Source organism: Amblyraja radiata, chromosome 2, assembly GCF_010909765.2.
Source record: "Amblyraja radiata isolate CabotCenter1 chromosome 2, sAmbRad1.1.pri, whole genome shotgun sequence".
Lineage (NCBI taxonomy): Eukaryota > Metazoa > Chordata > Chondrichthyes > Rajiformes > Rajidae > Amblyraja > Amblyraja radiata.
In genome coordinates this window covers 14,850,509-14,875,489 of record NC_045957.1, presented here as the reverse complement: position 1 = coordinate 14,875,489, position 24,981 = coordinate 14,850,509, and the positions used below count along the sequence as shown (strand labels likewise).

Genomic DNA, 24,981 nt, shown 5'->3' with positions numbered 1-24,981 from the left:
ACCCAATTGTGCACGTGAGCTAATCCGAATGTGCCCTCCAGGCCTACCTGGGACTTTTGGAACTGTTGGCTGGGCGAGCCAAATATGACGAGTTCTGCATTCCCATGGTAATGGTACCTGCCACTGTCTCCAACAATGTGCCTGGCTCAGACTTCAGCGTTGGTGCAGACACTGCCCTGAATGCTATCGCCGATGTAAGTTTGCCTGGGAATGTGCGAGCGTATTTCTAACACAATTGGTCTCTAGAGAGACGTACAGGGCCATTTCCGCTGCGTCCGTTATCTGCCAGCACCAGCCGGACTGATACTGCTAGTGACTGGCCTCCCTCATGATTATGTTTATTTTATGTTGAGTGGCCTGTACATCACAGCAGGCTAGCAGGGTTTCTATTTTAGGTTAATTCAACACATTTGCTTTTGTTAATGAGGGTGAGATTTTTCAATATTGTTAGTCAATAAAGCCTTTAATCTACCATTCTCTTTAGGCACTGCACATTGATATTAATGAGCCTTCATTTAGTTAAAATTCCCCAATTTAGTTTTTTGTTTAATTTTGTTAAAATGTGGTAGCTCGGGATGTATTCAAACCAAAATTTCCATCCCTGGTTCGAAATAATTCTGGCTTAAAGGTTTATTCAACTTAGTTGACTTTGCCAATGTTTTATCATCTATAACAGTACTTGGTCAGTAGATTTTGTTACACATGAGTTTGTTGCTCAAAATTGTTTGAAATTATTTATTTAAACAGCAAGGTAACCCTCTTGCTTTCTCCAGTGTAAATTTGTTTCCAAATTATATCTCATTACATCCGTCTTTTCTGTGGATACAGGTTGGATAATGTAGTGGGTTATTTAAATTATTGAGAAATTTCAGGCCCTTCTGTGTCTTCTCTAAGCAACTGTGTGATTATTGTACTCTCTGGAGGGGGGAGGGGGAGAGGTTTCCTGCAGTATGATCCATGTTAGTGCTGGTGGATAATGCTGCATTAAAAAGGTAAAAAAGAATTATGCAGTCCAGCATAAACATTTTGCAATGTCAATTTTTATCAATCAATTCCGCAAACATTGTTTTAAATTTGCTGCATATTAACCACCCTTCTTAGTTCATATACTAAAAAGGCAACACCCCATCATTTTTTAGAAACTCAAGTGTCAATGTAGTGAAATTCATTATCCTTGGCCAGAAAGTAAAAGGCGGAAAAAAATCGGCCTTTTGGGAGTATATTGAAACAGCAAGTTTTTTTTCTTGGTCCAAAAATTCTCCATTGCATGTCAAATTAAATGGCTTCAAAATCATCACCCATTTTAGTAGAAACAAGGAACTGCAGATGCTGGATCACACAAAAGGACACAAAGTGCTGGAGTAACTCAGTGGGTCAGGCAGCATCTCTGGAGAGCATGTATAGACGACCTTTCAGGTCCGGGACCCTTCTTCAGGTTGAGTATTTCTACAAACTTTCGACCCAAAACATCACCCATGCTTTTTCTCCAGAGATGCTGCCTGACCCACTCAGTTGCTCCAGCACTCATTTTAGCCCCATGTGAGTATTTTTTTTTACAATTACATTTGTTGCCCTATTACCTGCCACTGCTAACCTTGTTCATTTTTTTTAAATTCTTGTTTCTGTGTTTTCATTGAGAGATGAAAAAATAGAGTTGAATTAAATCATAACTATTTTTCTTTGTCCTTTATTCATGTTCAGTAATATAACAAGGAATTGAGGCTGAGTTTTCCCACTTTGACCGTCCTGTGCTTGCATATTGCTGCACAAGTCCGTGATTTGGCTTGGAACTGACTTGGTAGCAATGTTGCAGAAAATGTTGCATGGATAACATCATCTGCATCCCCACTGCAGTAATTATATGAGGTTTGCAAGAGCAATTCACCACTGGAAATACCCAGTCAAGTTTCACATCTGGCGTGATTTGACACAGAAGAGATCACAAACATTGTCTCCAACTCAAATCAGCTTTCAATCACATACTGCTGAAGAACGTACCATTATTCATCAGTTCATTAATGATAAGAGCAGAATTAGGCCATTCAGCCCATCAAGTCTACTCTGCCATTCAATCATGGCTGATCTATTTTTCCCTCTTAAACCCAATTATGTGATTCACTTTTTAATTACTGGTGTCCACTTCGTCCATCATCTCTACGGTTCTAATCCCCACCAATGGTTCAAATTTCAGCTTCGTTTCCATGTCTTCAAAGCCCTTAATAGTCTTACCTTTGCCTTCTCTGACCATCTCACGATCCCACAAAGAATGCATCCAGCTTAACACTTGTACATTCCTTGAATCCTTCAGTAACCTAGACTCTTCACTTTCCATTCTATATCACGTCTACCTTCTTCTCTTTTCCAATGCATATTTAACGCTATGTCTTTAATTATATCGTTTATCATAACACCACATATATTTGGTTTAACTGTAACATTAGCTTTGTTGTCTCATTATACTCCCAGGTACCTCATTAAATTTTAAACATAAATGCACATTGCTACTGTAAGTGGTAATTTGATTATGGAAATGGATTGATACAAATTGCATCTGTTGATGTTTTATTCATGTCATTTTAAATTCGTAGTGAGACAAGTATTATTAATTACTCTTTCAGTTTTAACACTATATTCCATCCTCAATGTATGTTTCAAGATTATGATGAAGTATTGCCTGTGCGTTGGTCTAATTATTTACGTGCCTCTCCAGTCCTTTTCCGAATAGAGGCACCTCACATTTTACAGAGGGGTGTGGATTACTTTCCTGAAAAGCAGTGCCTATCTCAAAAATGTGCAGGAAGGAACTGGTTGCTAGTTTAAACTGAAGATAGACACAAAATGCTGTGTAGAAAGGAACAGTGCAGATGCTAGTTTGGTCTGAAGAAGGGTCTCAACCTGAAACTTCACCCATTCCTTCTCTCCAGAGATGCTGCCTGTCCCACTGAGTTACTCCAGCATTTTGTGCGTATCTCAGAAACATGTAAATTGAACATATGCGTGACCACGCTGCCAAGCATAAATTTGGTACAAGTGCGTAAATTAGGCTCTGGTGCTGATTAAACAACAGCGATATTCAAAAAGCGCATAAAGGAATCATGCATAAAAGGCGAGGTGCCTGTACGCCGAAGTGGTCATGGGGTGACACGATTTCAACCAGCTTTAGCCCGTGTGTTTCAGTGTAAGCTTTCCCAGTATGTTATGGCTGCTTTGCATGCTCCTTTGCTTGAAGCTCTATGTGTTTGCTAACAGGAAGCCAAACTTCTCCTCACACCTAAAGCAATATGGTTAAGATGGGGTATAGTTGCACGATGCGGTGCAACAATCGAACAAAAATTGTTACATTATTTTTGTTCTGGAAATTCAGGCGTTCGAATCAGTGCTGGAATTATATGCTGCCCGAGCTTCTTATGCGGAGTTTTGCATCCCCATTTGCATTTTGCCTGCTACCATTAGTAACAATCTGCCAGGTAGTGAATATAGTATTGGTGCTGACACTGCTATCAATATGATCGTGGAGGTAAGTTCCATTGCTTTCGGCCTCAGTTACGGCTATGCTTCTAACGGTATAATTTGCTTCATGGTTATGATGTGTGCCTAGCAGAGCTTCTGTAATCCTGTGCGATAGTGGTGTTTTGCATGCTGCTTTAACATTGCTCTCTGCTTTGCTGTGAAATCCTGTAAATGTGGCAGAGTGCATTTTTACAGGGATGTGATTGACCTAGAATCTTTTGTTCCATTTCAAAGTAAAGTTGTAATGATGGTGAGCAGCCAGTCTTCATGGCATTCTATATAGTTAAGCTTTAGTTTCGAGATACACCGTGGGAAAACAGGCCCTTCGGCCCCCGAGTCCGCTCCAACCAACAACCCCCCATGCACGCCACACTATCCTACACACACTAGGGACAATTTACAGCAAGCCAATTAACCTACAAACCAGTACGTCTTTGGAGTGTGGGAGGAAACTAGAAACTGGATCTCTCAGGGAAAACCAGAGAAAAACTCCGCACAGATAGCACCCATAGTCAGGATCGAACCCAGGTCTCTGGCGCTGTAAGGCAGCAACTCAACCGCAGCCCCACCATATTCAGCATGGTTTTTTTTAATTCATTTATGAATGTGGATGTCATCGGATATCAAAGGTATCAAAGGTATTTTATTGGTCACGTTCACATACACCTAGGTGTAGTGATGTGAAATGCTTCTTGCCATTTTGCAGCACATAAAGAAAGAATACAGACATAACATTAATAAGAGTTTTAAACATAAAGAACATCCCCCCACAATGGTTCCCACCATGAGGGAAGGCACAAAGTCCAGTCCCCAACCCCAGTTCACCCATAATATGCAAGCATTTATCACTTATCCCGAATTACTCCTTAACTGAGGAGCCAGTTAACAGTTGGCCATGTAGATCCAAGTAACTGCAAATGCTGGTTTACAAAAAAATACACAAAGTGCTGGAGTAATTCAGTGGGCCAGGCAGCATCTCTGGAGAACAAGATCTAAAGGTGTGTCCCGACCCAAAACGTTACCTGTTCATGTTCTTCAGTGATACTGTCTGACCCGCTGAGTTACTCTTGCATTTTGTGTCTACCCCATAGATTAGTAGTGTCTCTGGTTTACTCGAGCACTCTGTGTCTTATTAAGAGTTAACCACGTTTGTTACTCTTATAATCGCATAGTCCAGTTTGGGTAAGGATGGCAGATTTATTTCCCTGAAGAACATCAATAAACAGTAATCAGGGAGCATTCATGGTCAGCTGCGTATTCTTTTCCAATTTTTTTTTCAAAATTAAATTAACTACATTTCTGTTTCCCATTAGCTATGGTGGGATGCAAACTTACATCTCCACAATAATCGTCTCGGCTTCTGTAAACCATTTTGGTAATGTACCCACTATTTCACTACCCAGGAATTCTACAAATTTACAATTAAGAACTCAAAATTGCAGACCAAAGCCATTTTAAAATACCGACATCATAACCACAAGCAGAAAGCAGTGCTGAACTACTATCTACCTCTTTGATGACCCTCGGACTATCCTTGATCGGACTTTGCTGGCTTTACCTTGCACTAAACATTATTCCCATATCATGTATCTGTCTATACACTCGTAAATGGATCGATGGTTATCATGTATTGTCTTTCTGCTGACTGGTTAGCACACAACAAAAGCTTTTCACTGTACCTCGGTACACGTGACAATAAACTAAACTAAATAACCTGTGTAGGAAAGAACTGCAGATGCTGGTTTAAATCAAAGGTATGACACAAAGGGGTCTCGACCCAAAACGTCACCCATTCCTTCTCTCCAGAGATGCTGCCTGTCCCGCTGAGTTACTCCAGCATTTTGTGTCATAAACTAAATAACCACCATGTTACAAAACATGAACACATACCCAATTTTTTGATTAAAAACATGTTGCTTGATTTTAAATGATTTGCCTTTTTTGAATTGTGATGTGCATTGTAGAATGAGTGCAAATATTCCATAATTAAATTAAAATAATTTGAAAACAGTAATTAAATCCGAGAGAGAACACGAAGCAAAATATTTGCCTCATGATAAAAAACATAAAATTACTTTACAATTTGCTGATCTCTAGGGAGGTACATAACATTATTTTGAACCCGCGAGTAAACCATTCAGCCATTTTTAACGAGCGTTGAATGCCTTTGGCATTTTACGGTCTAAAATGCTTTCTGCAGTCACACTGGTGGAGCAGGGTAATAAAACGGACTCGGTCGACTGCGAACTGTTGTGCACGATTTAATGATATGATATGTTTCTGCTAGACTTGTGACCGCATCAAGCAATCGGCGAGTGGAACCAAGCGGCGTGTCTTCATTATCGAGACGATGGGAGGTTACTGCGGCTACCTGGCGAGCATGAGTGGCCTCTCCGCTGGTGCTGACATCTCGTACATCTTCGAGGAGAATTTCGACATCCAAGAGTTACAGGTCGGTTTCAATACTCTATTTAACCAGCAAACATGTCGGCGTCAATTGCATTTAATCATCGTAGGCGCCGACACGAAAGCAGGAAATTGCAGGAACGTTGTACTGATTTTGGATGATCAGCCATGATCATATTGAATGGCGGTGCTGGATCGAAGGGCCGAATGGCCTTCTCCTGTACCTATTTTTCTGTGTTTCTATGAAAATAAGAAATTCTTACTTGCAACAGCATTACAAGCCTGTAAAACCGAGTGCACACAGATAATATATCATAAGAAAAACAAAATTAATACGTTTTGGGCACCATATCTGAGGAAAGATGTGCTGACTCTGCAGAGGGTCCAGAGGAGGTTTACAAGAATGATCCCAAGAATGATTGGGTTAACATATGATGAGGGTTTGATGGCCCTGTATTCGCTGGAGTTTAGAAGAATGAAGGGAGAACCCTCATTGAAACTTACCGAATAGTGAAAGGCTTGGATAGAGTGGATGTGGAGAGGACGCTTCCACTAGTGGGAGAGTCGAGGACTAGAGGTCACAGCCTCAGAATTAAAGGGACATTCTTTTAGGAAGGCGATGAGGAGGAATTTCTTTAGTCAGAGGGTGGTGAATCTGTGGATTTCTTTGCCACAGAGGTTGTGGAGGCAAAGTCTGTGGATATTTTTAAGGCAGAGATAGATAGATTCTTGATGAGTACAGGTGTCTGAAATTATGGGGAGAATACAGGAGGATGGGGTTAGAGGGAAAGATAGATAAGCCATGGTCTAATGGCGGAGTAGACTTGATGGGCCGAAAGGCCTAATTCTACTCCTATCACTTTTGATCTTATGGACATGTAAGAGTCAAGAGCATTTAATTGTCGCAGGGACTGACACAAAATAAATAAATTCTTCCAGCAGCATCACAGGCCTGTAAACCCAGTACGCACAGATAATACATAATAAGAAAATCAAAACTAATAAATTAATAATGACAATACAATTGCAAAAACTACTGCAAAAAAACTTTCAAGAGTTGTCTATGATGCAATTTCTGAGAGGCGACATTTTTTAAATGTCAGTGTGCATGTGTACTCATGGCTGTGAGCGTTTAGTTTTGTGTAGTTTAATTTAGAGATACAGCAGTGCCCGTTTGTGTGCACTGCCCCTCCTTTGTTTGAGCCTGGCAAGACTGAACTAGGTGAGGCAGTGTATGGTGGTGAAGGGGGGGTGTAATTTGAAGTCAGCAAACCAGGAAGGAAGGATATCCTGATCATCATGCAGACTTGTAACTGTTAGGCTCCCTGGAGTGCAGTTCATGCTCACAGTTTGCCTAATTGTTGACTCTGTCCATTAGTGAACCTTTGCTACCAATTTAGCTGTTCGACTCTTTTTTTTATGCATACAAGATAGTTAATGGAAGTGTCTTGAGGATAGTCAGTATTACAGTCAAGGAGGTGCAGAATGTCTAATGGTGTATGGAGGTGGATAAATCTCTTGGGTTAGATCAGATATATCCTTGGACACCGTGGGTTAGGGGGTTATGTTTCAATTGAACAGACATGGGCAAGGGTGCATTTGCAGTATTGTGTTCAAGTTTTGTCACCGTGTTATTGGAAAGATGTTGTTAAACTGGAAAGGGTGCAGAGAAGATTTATGAGGATGTTGGCAGTAGTCGAGGGCCTGAGCTCTAGGGAGAGGTTGAGCAGGCTAGGACTTTAACCCTTGGAACGTAGGAAGAGGAGGGGTGATCTTATAGAGGTGTATAAGATCACAAGAGGCATGGACAGGGGAAATGTACAATGCCTGTTATCCAGAGTAGGGGAATCAAGAACCAGAGGACATAGATTTAAGGTGAGGGTGGGAAAGATCTAATAGGAACCTGACAGGCAACAGAGAGGGTGGGTAGACTTGCTGCCTTACAACACCACCCTGTGACCAAGTGGCTTTTCTCTGGATGCTCCAGATTCCACCCACGTTCCTGAGACGTGCAGGTGTATAGGTGAATTGGATTCTGCAAATTATCCCTAGTGTCTAAGATAGAACTGGTTGGTGATTGTGGTCATGGTGGACTCGGTGGGCTGAAAAGCCGTATCTACGCCATATCTCCAAACTAAATGAAACTAAACTTAACATTGAACATATATTTGGACAGTGCATGGATAGGGTAGGTTTAGAGGGATATAATCAAAACGCAGGCAGGTGGGATGAGTGTGGATGGGGCATGTTGGTTGGCATGTGCAAGTTGGGCAGAATGGCCTGTTTCTACGCTGTATCGCTCTAAGATGTGGAATCGAAGACTCCAGATCACTTTGAGAACTGTGAACCGTGCCCCTTCCACATTGTGCCCTTGGGTTCAGTTGGCCTATTTTTAACCATTGCCTCAGCAGCTGTTGTCACCTCAGAGTGCTCTTTAAAATGGACAGAAAGCAGCTCGGAAAAATCATCCCATTAAAGACTTGAAGGGAGACCCGCATGTTTCATAATATGGAGTTTAGTTATTGCTTTATCCTCGTATCTATTCAACACTACACCGATGGTACAATTTGGATTGCATTGATGAACATATTTTCAGAAGCAGTCACAGCAATTTGCGAAGCCTTTTTTTAATCAGTTGTGTACATTTCACTCACCCTTTGCAAGGGGGCAAATTCCTTCTTGATTTCCTTTGGCAAACAAATATGAAATCTTTTTACTATGCCATGTTTACATCCTGTTTCAGCTTCCTTTAAGCAGCAATCACTATTAAATTCAGAACTTTGCAAACTAGGTTAGTTTAGTTTAGTTTAGAGATACAGCGCGGAAACAGGCCACTTTGGCCCTCCGAGTCCGCACCGACCAGCGATCCCCGCACACTAACACTATCCAACACACACTAGGGACAATTTACACATACACCAAGCCAATTAACATACAAACCTGTAGGTCGTTGGAGTGTGGGAGGAAACCAAAGATCATAGGGAAAGCCCAGGCGGTCACGGGGAGAACGTGCAAACTCCGTACAGACAGCACCCGTAGTCGGGATCGAACCCTTGTCTCTGGCGCTGCATTTGCTGTAGGGCAGCAACTCTACTGCTGCGCCACCACGGCCGCCCTGGAGTCTGATTCCCTAACTCCTCTACTCCCTCTTCACCTATGACTGCACACCTGTACATGGTACTAACACCATCATCAAGTATGCAGATGATACAACGGTGATTGGCCTCATCAGCAACAACGATGAGTCGGCCTACAGGGAGGAGGTCCAGCACTTAGCAGCATGGTGCGCTGACAACAACCTGGCCCTTAACTCCAAGAAGACCAAGGAGCTCATTGTAGACTTCAGGAAGTCCAGGGGCGGCACGCACACCCCCATCCACATTAACGGGACGGAGGTGGAACGTGTTTCTAGCTTCAGGTTCCTGGGAGTCAACATCTCCGATGACCTCTCTTGGACCCACAATACCTCAACTCTGATCAAGAAGGCTCACCAGCGTCTCTTCTTCCTGAGGAGACTGAAGAAGGTCCATCTGTCTCCTCAGATCCTGGTGAACTTCTACCGCTGCACCATCGAGAGCATCCTTACCAACTGCATCACAGTATGGTATGGCAACTGCTCTGTCTCCGACCGGAAGGCATTGCAGAGGGTGGTGAAAATTGCCCAACGCATCACCGGTTCCTCGCTCCCCTCCATTGAGTCTGTCCAAAGCAAGCGTTATCTGCGGAGGGCGCTCAGCATCGCCAAGGACTGCTCTCACCCCAACCATGGACTGTTTACCCTCCTACCATCCGGGAGGCGCTACAGGTCTCTCCGTTGCCGAACCAGCAGGTCCAGGAACAGCTTCTTCCCGGCGGCTGTCACTCTACTCAACAACGTACCTCGGTGACTGCCAATCACCCCCCCACCCCCCGGACACTTATTATCACTTATTATTATTTATTTAAATCATTTGCTATGTCGCTCTTCCAGGGAGATGCTAAATGCATTTCGTTGTCTCTGTACTGTACACTGACAATGACAATTAAAATTGAATCTGAATCTGAATCTGAATCTGAATCTGATTGTCACTTTCGTCCTCTTATGCAGACTTGTTTTAGCCCGTGTACTTTGCTTGGAAGATCACTTATTTGGAAGCCTCTGATTCTTTGATTTTGTTTAAAGTCAAACTCTGTAGCTTTTGGAAAACCTTTTTCCTCTCCCCTTTACACTCTCTGTGTTTGTCTTAATTTGTAACGGTCCCTTCAGATCTTGCACTTTCATCAGCTGATTCCACTTGAAATAACATCTAGAAGTTGCCATATCAGGAATCTTTTCATGCTAAATTTAAACTTCTGACCAAACTTTGCTCGATCTTAAGTGTTCGGAGTGGAAGAACGCATTCCCCCTGACTTCATCCTGTGCCATTTACTGCCACCCAGTGAACAGACATAAGAAGTGAAAACATTGTGCGTGCGTTGTTTTTCGACTATTGGAATGGATTGCTGTACATATTAGCACCAGTATTTTCAGTTTGAAAAATGTGAGACATCATGTCCAGGTTGATCACACAAGCTGCATTTTATCAGCAGACTGTAGCTGTTAAGAAGACCAAGAGGACTGAACTCAAAGGGTGATTTTTGATGCACATTCTCATAGACTCCAGAGTTGGCACCCCTTCTTGTTCTTGCATATGGCATGCACAGCTTAAAGGGCCTGTCCCACGAGCATGCGACTCCATGCGGCAAGCGCGACCTAACGTGGTCGCTTGAGCCATACGGCCTCGCGGGGCCGGTCCCACTTCGATCGCCGGAGCCGTATGGAGTTGTGCGGAGCTGGTCCCGACATCGCGCGAGGCTCTGGAAAACTGACCGTTTTAAAAAATTCCTCGCGGCAACGGCCTGCCGGCCTGCAGCCGCCTTGACGCCGTACGTCACGCACGAACTTCCTGTGGACTTCGCTTGAACTTCCCGTGGACTTTGCTCGAACTTCACATCATTCACTCGACCTCCGTGTGGCCCCCGATTCTGGTTTGGTCACGCTCGCCGCATGCTGGTGGGACCGGCCCTGTACGGGGATCACTCGACCTTCACGCGGCCCCGGTTTCCGGTTTGGTCGCGCTTGCCGCATGCAGGTCGCATGTTCGCGGGACAGGCCCTTAAAGTTGTAGGTCAACTTGTTCTATTTGATCTTGTTTGTGCATGTCGGGTTGATTGCATTAGTCAAAACAGGGTGGACCACGTGGTTGCAATCTCCCACCCCTAGGCTCCCTGTAACTGAAGGATACCCTATTATGAGTGACTTTATTACTGTGGAAATCCAGCACTACTGAACATGACCTGAAATGGACACCTGGTCATGAAATTGTGTAGGGCTCCCTTTATCTCCTGTGTTCATTTAAAACATAGAACAGTCCAGCCGCAGCAACAGGCCCTTCGGCCCACAATGTCTGTGCTGACCAGAATCCCAATTTAAACTGCACACGGTCTATATCATCGAGTCATACAGCATGGAAATAGGCCCTTCGGCCCACCTTATCCACACCGGCCAACAACTAGTCCCACCTGCCTGTGTTTGGCCCATATCCCTCTAAACCTGTCTATCCACCAGCCATTCCTTCTCTCCAGAGATGCTGCCTGTGTCTATCTTCGGTTTAAACCAGCATTGGCAGTTCCTTCTTACACTATCCATGTACCTGTCTAATTGTTTCTTAAACGTTGCGATAATCCCCATCTCAACTACCTCCTCTGGCAGCTTGTTCCATACACCCACCATCCTTTGTGTAAAAAAATTGCCACTCAGATTCCTATTAAATCTTTTCCCCTTCACCTTGAACTGATGTTCTGTGGCCCTTGGTTCCCCTACTCTGGGCAGGAGATGCTCTGCAACTACCCGATCTATTCATCTCATGATTTTATACCCCTCTATAAGATCACCCCTCATCCTCCTGATCTCCTAAGGAATAGAGTCCCAGCCTGCTCAATCACTCCCTGTAGCTCACACCCTCTAGTCCTGGCACTATCCTCGTAAATCTTTCCTGTACCTTTTCCAACTTGACAGCATCTTTCCTATAACACGGTGCCGAGAACTGGACACAATACTCTAAATGCGGTCTCACCAACATCTCGTACAACTGCAAACATGACCTCCCAACTTCTATACTCAATACTCTGACTGATGAAGGCCAATGTGCCAAAAGCCTTTTTGACCATCCTATATACCTGCGACTCTACTTTCAAGGAACCATGCACCTGAACTCCTTCCATCTCCTGTTCTTCATATGACTGTCAAATGCCTCTTGGACATTGCTATCGTATCTGCTTCCATCACCGCTCCGAGCAGTGTATTCCTGGTACTTCCACTCTTGTTTTTGCACCATTCTTTTTCTTGCAGATAATTCTGCATAAGAATACAAGGCTTGTGGGAGGAAAACCCCGAGCACCTAGAGGTGTCAGAGGTTTTGGGGAGAATTGGGTTAAGAGGGGAAGATAGAGCAGCCAGGATTGAATGGTGGAGTAGACTTGATGGGCCGAATGGCCTAATTGCACTTCTATCACTTATGACCTCATGACCTTGTGAAAACCACGCGGTCACAGGGAGAAATTGCAAACTCCACACAGGCAGCACCTGTAGTCAGGATCGAACCTGAGGGTGGCACAATGGCGCAGCAGTAAAGTAAAGTCTCTCTAACTGCCCCCTCTCTGTGATCCCCCCTGCCCTCCAGCTCTCCCAATTTTGTTAGTCCTTGCTGTCTCCTCCCCTTCCTCAGCCCCCCTGCTGTCTCCTCCCATCCTCCAGCCTTCGGGCTCCTCCTCCTTTTTCCTTTTTTCTCCCCGCCCCCCCCCACCCCCGATCAGTCTAAAGAAGGGTTTCGGCCCAAAACGTTGCCTATTTCCTTCGCTCCATAGATGCTGTTGCACACGTTGAGTTTCTCCAGCTTTTTTGTGTACCTTCGATTTTCCAGCATCTGCAGTTCCTTCTTAAACAGCAGTAAAGTTGCTGCCTTGCCGTGCTACAGAGCCGAGTTTGATCCTGACTACAAGTGCTGACTGTGCAGAGTTTGCAATTCCTCCCTGTGACCACGTGGTTTTCACAAGGTCATAAGGTCATAAGTGATAGGATTTGCTTTGTGTGGTTTTTTTCCAGATGCTCTATTTGCTCCCACATTCCAAAGACGTGCAGGTTTGTAGGTTAATCGGCTTCTCTAAATTTTCCTTAGTGTATATGATAGAACTAAGGTATATGTGTATCGGTCAGCATGTTCTTGGTGGGCTGAAGGGCCTGTTTCCACGCTGTATCTCTGAACTAAACAGAACTAGACTTGGGCCTCTGCTGTGAGGCAGCGGGTCCACCAGCTGTGCCGCTCCGCGGCCTTTTTGAGAGGACCGTCAAGGTGAGGGAGTGACCAGTTCCACTTGAACCTGACCGTGAGCAGATCAACTTCACCTAAGCCTGGACAGGGACTCGAACCCTGGACCCTGCAGATGCAAAGCCTGATACTCTACCACCTGAGCCACTCAGGATCCTTTTCTGACAGCAGGACATTTAAAACTAACAGCAGACGTCTAGGTTCCAGAGATACCAGCCCACTGCCTTGCCCACCCTGTGGAATCCTGTGGAGACAGTGAAAAACATGGGGAGAAGGCAGGATAATGGAGTTAGGAGGGAAAGATAGATCAGCCATGATTGAATGGCGGAATAGACGATGGGCCGAATGGCCTAATTCTGCTCCTATCACTTATGACTCATATTCAAACCTCTCACAATTTTAGAAGCCTTTATAAGGTCAACCCTCTGCCCCCTACATTCCAGGGACGATAAACACAGCCTATGCAATGACTCCTTATAACTACAGCTTTCCCTTCCAAGTGATATCCTGGTGAACCTTTGGTGTTCCTTCGTCAGAGCCCTGAGTGTTCAATTGTTCCGATGACTTATGACCGACCCTATGATGCTGATTGAAGTGGGAACATGCACAGTATTACTCTGTTTTTATGTGTTTGAACAATCAGGGCCAGATACAGCTAGCCCCTGACACAATGCTGGTTCACTGACGATAGAGAGAGAGAGAGAGAGAGAGAGTGAGAGTGAGAGTGAGAGAGTGAGAGAGTGAGAGAGTGAGAGAGTGAGAGAGTGAGAGAGTGAGAGAGTGAGAGAGTGAGAGAGAGAGAGAGAGAGAGTGTGAGAGAGAGAGAGAGAGAGAGAGAGTTTTGCAGGCTCATATCTCTTGAATAACTTGAGTGTTTACCTAACAGGGCATGTGGAACAATTGGCCAGCAGCCCACATTGAATGCAGAGAGTGAACCCAGCTATAACAAAAGTTTAAATGTTCACAAGTTCACAAATTATAGGAGTAGAATTAGGCCATTCGGTCCATTGGGCACACTCCACCATTGCTGATCTCTGCCTCCAAATCCCATTCTCTTGCCTTCTCCCCAAAACCCTTGACACCCATTCTAATCGAGAATTTGTCTATCTCTGCCTTAAAAATACCCTCTGACTTGGCCTCCACAGCCCTCTGTGGCAATGAGTGCCACAGATTAACTACCCTCTGACTAAAGAGATTCCTCCTCACCTCCTAAATGGAAGGGGAACTGGGAATTAACAGTAGTTTAGTTTTCCCAAAGCACTTCACAGTTTACCGACTGTTCCCAGGGACACAATCGGAGACGGACCTCATGTGCTGCTGGAAGATCACTCGGTGAAAGACTCTCTTTGGTCGGCCCGATACCTGTTGCTCTCCCAGCAGAGCGAGATGTCCATCGGGGAATGTTGCCGACTGGCCCGCTCCAGACTGCAAGAGTACGTGCTGAGGGACGCACTGAGGCTTGGTGCAGCCAACGCCAAGGCTCTGTGCTGCACATTGGGGGGCTGGGTGTGATGCAGACGCCCCTCAAACAAGGGATGGGATATCAAGCGCGTAGGAAGGAACTGCAGATGCTGGTTTAAACGGAAGATAGACACAAAAAGCTGGAGTAACTCAGCGGGACAGGCAGCATCTCTGGAGAGAAGGAATGGGTGAAGCTTCGGGTCGAGACCCTTCTTCAGACCCAGCGGACCACATGAGTGGCAAGATTGCTTGATGTAAGGATGGGGAACCCCACCAAATATATCACTTATGAAAGGATCAATGCTGAGAATGCTGGAAGAGTGTTCTTGTTCTTGGGACGACAGATGGCACAATGGGCTAAGTGTTCGGCTGGCAACCGGAAGGTAGCTGGTTCGAATTCCTGCTTGGAGTGCATACTGTCGTTGTGTCCTTGGGTAAGACACTTCACCCACCTTTGCCTGTGTGTGTGGATGTAATTATGTGAAGCACTTTGGGGTCAATGCAAGTTGACTAAAAATGTGCTATATAAATAAAGAAATTTAATTAAAAAATTTAATTTATATAGAATTTTTTATTCTGAATAATGTTTATTTTGGGGAAGAAAAAGAATTTAGCCCCAGGCAGCAACTCTACCACTGCACCACGATTCTACGGTATTATTCAATTAATATCATCTTTAAATATGACCATTTCTTTATGCCTTTGTGCTTTTTGTTTTGCAGGCTAATGTGCGACATTTGACAGCGAAGATGAAAACATCTGTCCAACGTGGTCTGGTACTCAGGTGAGAAATAATTAACCTTGTTATTTTTTAAGATTTGAGCTTTATTGGCTATCTCTAATTGCCTTCTGAACCACTGCAGAGTTTTGGGTGAAGGTCCTCATCATGCTGATGGGGGAAGGAATGCCAGCTTTTAGATGCCAGCAATGGTGGTACAGTGGCGCAGCAGTAGTGTTATAGACAATAGACAATAGGTGCAGTAGGAGGCTATTCAGCCCTTCGAACCAGCACCGCCATTCACTGTGATCATGGATGATCATCCACATTCCGTACCCCGTTCCTGCCTTCTCACCATATCCCCTGACTCCGCTATCTTTAACTCTATCTAACTCTCTCTTGAAAGCACCCAGTGAATTGGCCTCCACTGCCTCCTGACGCAGAGAATTCCACAGATTCACAGTGAAAATGTTTTCCTCATCTCCATTCTAAATGGCCTACCCCTTATTCTTAAACTGTGGCCCCTGGTTCTGGACTCCTCGAACATCAGGAACATTGTTTCCTGTCTCTAGCGTGTCCAATCCCTTAATAATCTTATATATTTCAATAAGATACCCTCTCATCCTTCTAAATTCCGGAGTATACAAGCCCAGCCATTCCATTCTAGCAACATATAATAGTCCCGCCATCCTGGAAATTAGCCTTGTGGACTTACGCTGCACTCCCTCAATAGCAAGAATGTCCTTCCTCAAATTTGGAGACTAAAACTGTACACAATACTCCAGGTGTGGTCTCACTAGGGCCCTATACAGCCATACAGCGCCTTACAACGCCGGAGACACGGGTTTGATCCCGACTACAGGCGCTGCATGTATGGAGTTTGTACGTTCTCCCCTTGACCCGCGTGGGTTTTCTCCGAGATCTTCGGTTTCCTCCCACAGATACGGGTTTGCAGGTTAATTGGCTTGGTATGTGTAAATTGTCCCTAGTGCGTGTAGGATTGTGTTAATGTGCGGGGATCGCTGGTCAGTGCGGACTCGGTGGGCCGAAGGGCCTGTATCCGTGCTGTATCTCTAAAACTAAAACTAAAACTAAAACACTGATGGGGGAACAGTGATAAATTTCCTAGTCAGTATAATGTTCAACTTGGAAGGGGAACTGCAAATAGAGGGCTTCCTTGGATCTACTTCCTTAAGTTCAGGTAAGGCACATGAGTATTAAATTTAAAATATTAAATTGGAATAGAGTATGGATAAGAAGCAGTGTTGGGGAACTAGAACAAGGCATTCTAACTGACAAGAAAGGCAGGAGGGGCAGAGATAAAGTGATGATCGTAATCTTCTACCAGGGTAGAGGATTCAAAAACTAGAGGGCACAGACTTAAGGTGAAGGGGGAGAGATTTAAGAGGGACATCAGGGACAACATTTTCATTCAGAGGTTAGACTGTATTTGGCATAAGTGCCAGTGGAAGCAATCGAGGCTGATACTATTACAACTTTTAAAGGACATTCGGACAGATGGGTAGGAAGGGTTTAGAGGGGTGATACAGCCAAATGTAGGCAAATGGGACCAGTCCAGTATGCCAACTTGGTTAGCATGACAACATGGAGGGAATGGCCTGTTTCAGCGTTTAATTTAGTTTAGCGATATAACGTGGAAACAGGCCCTTCGGCTCACCAAGTCTGCGCCGACCAGCCATCGCCGCACATTAACACTATCCTACGCACACTAGGGCAATTTTACATTTATACCAAGCCAATTAACCTACACACCTGTACGTCTTTGGAGTTGTGGAGGAAACATAGAAACATAGAAATTAGGTGCAGGAGTAGGCCATTCGGCCCTTCGAGCCTGCACCGCCATTCAATATGATCATGGCTGATCATCCAACTCAGTATCCCGTACCTGCCTTCTCGCCATACCCTCTGATCCCCTTAGCCACAAGGGCCACATCTAACTCCCTCTTAAATATAGCCAATGAACTGGCCTCGACTACCCTCTGTGGCAGAGAGTTCCAGAGATTCACCACTCTCTGTGTGAAAAAAGTTCTTCTCATCTCGGTTTTAAAGGATTTCCCCCTTATCCTTAAGCTGTGACCCCTTGTCCTGGACTTCCCCAACATCGGGAGCAATCTTCCTGCATCTAGCCTGTCCAACCCCTTAAGAATTTTGTAAGTTTCTATAAGATCCCCTCTCAATCTTCTAAATTCTAGAGAGTATAAACCAAGTCTATCCAGTCTTTCTTCATAAGACAGTCCTGACATCCCAGGAATCAGTCTGGTGAACCTTCTCTGCACTCCCTCTATGGCAATAATGTCCTTCCTCAGATTTGGAGACCAAAACTGTACGCAATACTCCAGGTGTGGTCTCACCAAGACCCTGTACAACTGCAGTAGAACCTCCCTGCTCCTATACTCAAATCCTTTTGCTATGAAAGCTAACATACCATTCGCTTTCTTCACTGCCTGCTGCACCTGCATGCCCACTTTCAATGACTGGTGTACCATGACACCCAGGTCTCGCTGCATCTCCCCTTTTCCTAGTCGGCCACCATTTAGATAATAGTCTGCTTTCCTGTTTTTGCCACCAAAATGGATAACCTCACATTTATCCACATTATACTGCATCTGCCAAACATTTGCCCACTCACCCAGCCTATCCAAGTCACCTTGCAGTCTCCTAGCATCCTCCTCACAGCTAACACTGCCCCCCAGCTTAGTGTCATCCGCAAACTTGCAGATATTGCCTTCAATTCCCTCATCCAGATCATTAATATATATTGTAAATAGCTGGGGTCCCAGCACTGAGCCTTGCGGTACCCCACTAGTCACTGCCTGCCATTGTGAAAAGGACCCGTTTACTCCTACTCTTTGCTTCCTGTTTGCCAGCCAGTTCTCTATCCACATCAATACTGAACCCCCAATGCCGTGTGCTTTAAGTTTGTAAACTAATCTCTTATGTGGGACCTTGTCGAAAGCCTTCTGGAAGTCCAGATACACCACATCCACTGGTTCTCCCCTATCCACGCTACTAGTTACATCCTCGAAAAATTCTATAAGATTCGTCAGACATGATTTACCTTTTGTAAATCCATGCTGACTTTGTCCAATGATTTCACCACTTTCCAAATGTGCTGCTATCCCATCTTTAATAACTGACTCTAGCAGTTTCCCCACTACCGATGTTAGACTAACTGGTCTGTAATTCCCCGTTTTCTCTCTCCCTCCCTTCTTAAAAAGTGGGGTTACGTTTGCTACCCGCCAATCCTCAGGAACTACTCCAGAATCTAAAGAGTTTTGAAAGATTATTACTAATGCATCCACTATTTCTGGAGCTACTTCCTTAAGTACTCTGGGATGCAGCCTATCTGGCCCTGGGGATTTATCAGCCTTTAATCCATTTAATTTACCCAACACCACTTCCCGGCTAACCTGGATTTCACTCAATTCCTCCAACTCCTTTGACCCGCGGTCCCCTGCTATTTCCGGCAGATTATTTATGTCTTCCTTAGTGAAGACGGAACCAAAGTAGTTATTCAATTGGTCCGCCATATCCTTGTTCCCCATGATCAACTCACCCGTTTCTGACTGCAAGGGACCTACATTTGTTTTAACTAATCTCTTTCTTTTCACATATCTATAAAAACTTTTGCAGTCAGTTTTTATGTTCCCTGCCAGTTTTCTTTCATAATCTATTTTTCCTTTCCTAATTAAGCCCTTTGTCCTCCTCTGCTGGTCTCTGAATTTCTCCCAGTCCTCCGGTATGCTGCTTTTTCTGGCTAATTTGTACGCATCATCCTTCGCTTTGATACTATCCCTGATTTCCCTTGTTATCAGAGCACCCGGAGAAAACCACGCAGGTCATGGGGAGAGCGTACAAATCCGTAATCAGGATGGAACCCAGGTCTCTGGTTCTGTAGGGCGGTAAATCTACTGCCACGTCACAGTGCTGTACAGTTCTATGACTCTGTGTGGTTTAGATCACAATACAGGGTTAGGTGGGATGCTGAGATTACTAACATGCTGAAATGTGAGATAAAAGAGAGAAATGGAACAGACGGCAAGGATAGGGAGCTTCTGTGCTCCATCTACTCTGGTCCCACCCACCTGCATTTGCCCCAAATCTCTCTAAACCGATCCTATCCACGTACCTGTCCAAATGTATTTAGAACGTTGGGATAGTACCTGGCTCAACTGCCTGCTCCAGCAGCCCGTTCCATATACCTACTGCCCATTGTGTATAAAATGTTGCCCCTCAGGTTCCAATTGAATCTTTGATTACTTCACTTTTCCCATTGTTTATCCTGAGCTGGCTTATGTGTACTTGAAAATTGGCTGATGACTTGGATTACTTAAGTTGCAGATCACATTACTCACTAAGTCAGTCAGACCTGTCTTGCCATTCAATAACATCTCGGTCGATCAGATTTTAGCCTGAACACCTTTTCCTGCCCAGTCTTCCAACAATTACGAGGCTGTGGTTGTAAATACGCTCTTCTAAAGCTTAACTCCTAGTCTAGTTCAGTCAAATACCACTGACTCAGATTGCAAATGGTGTTCTTTGTTAGATTTTTCTGCGCTTCTATCAAAGGTATCAACCTGAAGTATTTACTCCATTTCTCATTTGAGCTGATCGGGCAGTTTCTAAGAAGTATTTATCAGTGGATATTTTTAAGGCAGAGGTGGATAGATTCTTGATTAGTACGGGTGTCAGGGGTTATGGGGAGAAGGCAGGAGAATGGGGAGAGATGGATCAGCCATGATTGAATGGCGGAGTAGACTTGATGGGCTTGAATGACCTAATTCTACTCCTATCACTTATGACCTTATTTCCAGCTATTTCTACTAATATTTCCAGATTCCGTTGTATTCGGGACTTGCCTCGGCAAATCAGCTTAAAGTAAAATTAAAACTGAGGCACAGCTATTCATATGTTTCAGAAATGAGCGCTGCAGTGAAAATTACACAACGGACTTCATCTACCAGTTGTACAGCGAAGAAGGCAAGGGTATCTTTGACTGCCGGAAAAATGTCCTGGGCCACATGCAGCAGGTAAGAAAACATAGTAGGTTGACACAAAGTGCTGGTGTAACTCCTCCTGGATGAGGCAACATCTCTGGAGAAAAAGGAATAGGTGACGTTTCGGGACGGGATCCTTCTTCAGATTGAGAGACTTTCTCAACTTTCACAAACTGACATTTTCTGCAGACCTTCAGTCTGAAGAAGGATTTCAACCCGAAACTTCACTCATCCTTTTTCTCCAGAGATGCTGCCTGTCTCGCTGAGTTACTTCAGCACTTTGTGTCTATCTTCGGGATGAGCAGGAATCCGCAGTTTCTTCCTCCACAGGTAAAAACATAGTGGACGGGTGTATTCAAAACTGAGGCTGTAACACTCAAATATTGTCTTCCTTTATTTAACAGTGAGGTGTAGTTCTGAGGAATGATGGTAACATTACCATTTCTCTTCAATAAGGCTGCGGCACATGTATTGATTTCCATGTCTTAGTTTTAGGTTTTTAGTTTTAGAAATACAGCACGGAAACAGGCCCTTTGGCCTGCCGAGTTGGTGCTGACCAACGTTCCTCGCACATTAACACAATTCTACACACACTAGGGACAATTTAACATTCATACCAAGCCAATTAACCTGTATGTCTTTGGAATGTGGGAGGAAACCGAAGATATTGGAGAAAACCCACGCAGGTCACGGGGAGAACGTACAAACTCCGTACAGACAGCACCAGTAGTGGGGATCAAAGCGTACAGACAGTACCCATAGTGGGGGGTCTCTGGTGTTGTAAGTAGGTATGTTGCAAAGCCTACCTGAAGCGTCGCTGAAAATCTGTCGCTGCGGGTGTGCGCGATTTTGGCGCCATTTAGAGGGGGCGGGTTTAAAACGCGATTTTCCCTAGGCTGTTCAAATCGAGGATGTTCAGCCTAGTTAATTATTAACGAAAAATCGCTGGAAGACCCCGTCGCAAAAGCTATTATTAGTTTTAAAGGCCTCGTAAAATAGTTATAGTAGTTTAAAAATCAACCTCTGAACCCGCGAACGCCAGCAACCGCAGGGTCTCATAAAGCAGTCAACTGAAGGTAGGCTGTATATTTTTACATTAAAAAGGGCTTCTAAAGATCCCTTTATACAAAGTTTAATATTGCGAGTAGCTCATTTTGGGCCCATTATATCCCGCAGTATTTTTCTGGGCATTTGAGGGCACAAATCTACCGCAATGTGAACGTTCTAAACCAGCGCGTTCACAGGATCCCACTAGAAAGCTGATTTAAAATGGACTTTAATTTACAGCAATTGAACACTAAATTCCTTCCATTTGGTCTATAAATTAATGTAAATGAGATTTAAAAATCATGTTTTATTGTGAATTATTTGTGAATATTATTTGGACATTTAGGCTATTTAAAAATGTTAATCATTTATTAAGAAATGGATAGATGTTTAGATCTAGTAATTGAAGTCTGAAATTAGCTACAATTAGGTAACTAACTAATTATATGCTTTAATTTCAGGTCATCCAAGTAAGATTATTTTATATTTGTTTCAGAATGCTTCAATCTATGATAACTGAAAATTTCATTCAGTTCTCTTAATTTTTAAGAAAGTTATGGGCTTTTGACTGTTCACGATCACAGCTTTTTTGTTATGTCCATAGAAAATCAATAGGGAACAAGATGCTCATTTCCCAGTATGAAAATGGCCATAACATTTTAAATACTTGAGATATGAAAGTGAATTAGGTGTCAAATTAAACTTATGTTTATGCTTTATCTGATGGGATAAATTGCAGACTTGATTTTTAAAATCTCAAAATTTTGTAACATTGCTACTGTAAGGCAGCAACTCTACCGCTGCGCCACCGTGCCACCCAACGGTGGCAGCAACTCGTTCCATATATTCGCCGCTCTCTATGTGTGAACATTGTCCCTTAAATCCCTTATAGATCTTTCACCTCTCACCATTTTTTTTTTTAATTTTGGGATTGTGGGGAAAAATCTTCTTTAGTCTGGGAGAGGTTAGGATCCGGAATTCACTGGCTCTTGAGGTGGTGGAAAGACTCTGTGAAAGTAAAAGTATCATCACATAGCTTAAAATGGAGATAAAGTTGATTTGGTGAAAAGTGATTTTATTTTGTGCATTTTGTAATTTGTTGTAAATTAATATAAAGTATATGCTTCATAAAGTATAAAGTATTGAACCATTAAAATTTCTTTCTTCTTGAATAAACTTGCAGTAGAAGAAATTTGACTGAATCTTTATAATCCACATGGAATTTAACTTTCAACCATGCAATGTTGTTAATCTTTCCAGGGTGGATCCCCTTCACCTTTTGATAGAAACTTTGGAACAAAGATAGCTGCCAAAGCCATGCAATGGATCTCAGACAAAGTAAATGTATACTACAGACAAGGTAATAAACGATGCAGACTCAAAATTATTGATCTGAAAACCGTGATTTTTTTAATGAGTGCAAGATTTCATTCTTTAGTGTAAGGCCTGGCCAATTTGTTTATCAATGGTTTAAAGTTTAAGTTTAAAATGATCTCTAATGAGGAAAATTGTGTTCTCTTTAAGTTTGATATATATGCATTATCTTCTTGCATATGGCGTGCACAGCCTAAAGTTGGAGATCAACTTGTTCTATTTGATCTTGTTTGTGCACGTCGGATTAATTGCATTAGTCGGACCACATTAACGTTGCAATCTCCCATCCCTGTAAGCATTATTGTACACATTTTTAAATTGGGTAGTAACTTTTCAGATTGCAAAATCATTATTGTGGACTTGCGAAGCAAATAATCTTCCTCTGCTACTGCTCCAATCTCTGTTGATGCTGTTTGTTCCATTGTCTATATTGCTGCACGATTTTCAACATTGCCTTTCCTTGTGTTTAAGAAGGAACTGCAGATGCTGGAAAATCGAAGGAACACAAAAAAGCTGGAGAAACTCAGCGGGCGCAGCAGCATCTATGAAGCGAAGGAAATAGGCAAAGTTTCGGGTCTGAAGAAGGGTTTCGGCCCAAAACGTTGCCTATTTCCCTCGCTCCATAGATGCTGCTGCGCCCGCTGAGTTTCTCCAGCTTGCCTGTCCTTGTATTGCTTCCCTTCTCCCATTTGCCCTCTGCTGAAGACTTGCTGTGTCCTTTAATTCACCAAAGTGCCTGAGTCTTTACCACAGGCTGCCTCGGTCACCATATAAAACCATGAAGTCACTTACACAGTGCTCACCATGTAATAGAGAGGCAGGATTATCGGCAGGTTCAGCGATGGGGAAAAATAGCTGGAAGGTAGAATTTAACATAGGAGAATGAAAAAAAGAAAAGAAAAACTGAATACATAGTAAATTAATTAATTAATGGGAAAAAACAATTGAAATTTAATGTAGAGACCAAATATTGTGTCAGTTCAGGAGATACAGAGAGCCAACATGCAGATGTACCAGTTAGGCAGGTACGAGGTATGTTGACCTTTCTTGTGAAGGTTTAGAATAAAAAGGCAAGGATGTATGATGTAATTTTCAAACTAATATGCTCCTTGCAGTTTTGGCCTCTGCATAAATAAAGATATTAGTTCATTTAGGGATACAGCATGGAAACAGACCCACCGAGTCCTCCGGACCCATGTTTATCTTCGGTTTAACTACTATCTGCAGTCCCTTCTGACACATAGCATTAACATTTCTGATTACCCAACGTCAGAACGTTCTTAAACCTGCGATGTAATGTGGATTCACAACGTTGGGTCCTGGGATTGAGGATGACTGGTCGATATTCCCTGGACTTTAGAAGAATGAGAGGTTGATGTCTCGAGATTTTTCATAATTGTTAGTGACTGCCGGGGGTAGACGGAAGGGCTGTTTTGCCTGGCTGGGGAGGTGACAGATTTACACCAGATAGCACGATCTCAGTTGGCCAGTAGGGTGGAATCTTTGGAGTTCTCTGCTGTAGAGAACCCAATCATTGTGTATATTCACAAGTTCCAGGAGTAGAATTAGGCCATTCGGCCCATCGGTTCCACTCCGCCATTCAATCCTGGCTCATTTATGCCTCCTAATCACATTCTCCTGCCTTCTCCGCTGACTTAACCCTTGACACCCGTTCTAATCAAGAATTTGTTTATCTCTGCCGTAAAATTCTCCACTGACTTGCCCTCCGCAGCCCTCTGTGGCAATGACTTCAAAACGATGATCTCAGTAGAACATTGAATACTGAGAATCCGAGGAGAAGAGGTTTTGGATCAAAACCGGAGAGGGTTTTAAATCTCAGTGGGTGGACAAGCTCAATGAAATATGTGGTTTACTGGTTGTCCTCTTCTTATGATCTCTACTTTTCACATCCGTTTAGTTTATTGTCACGTGTACCGAGGTACAGTGAAAAGCTGTTTGTTGCGTGCTAACCAGCCAGCAGAAAGACAATACATGATCACAGTTGATCCATTTACAGCGTAAATAACGTTTAGTGCAAGGTAAAGCCAGCAGAGTCTGATCAAGGATAGTCCAAGGGCCACCAAAGAGGTAGATAGTTATT

General features: G+C 43.6%; 1 protein-coding gene across 3 annotated transcripts in view; it reads left to right on the top strand.

Moving 5' to 3' along the window:
• Positions 1 to 24,981, top strand: part of LOC116986586 (phosphofructokinase, platelet) — a 118,661-nt gene that overhangs the window by 81,583 nt on the left and 12,097 nt on the right. For all 3 annotated transcript variants that reach the window (XM_033042190.1, XM_033042189.1, XM_033042186.1), the window contains exons 16-20: positions 42 to 194; positions 5,798 to 5,962; positions 15,446 to 15,507; positions 20,381 to 20,492; positions 22,767 to 22,866. In XM_033042190.1, coding sequence (XP_032898081.1) covers positions 42 to 194; positions 5,798 to 5,962; positions 15,446 to 15,507; positions 20,381 to 20,492; positions 22,767 to 22,866 — 592 coding nt within the window. The remainder of the gene's footprint in view (positions 1 to 41; positions 195 to 5,797; positions 5,963 to 15,445; positions 15,508 to 20,380; positions 20,493 to 22,766; positions 22,867 to 24,981) is intronic.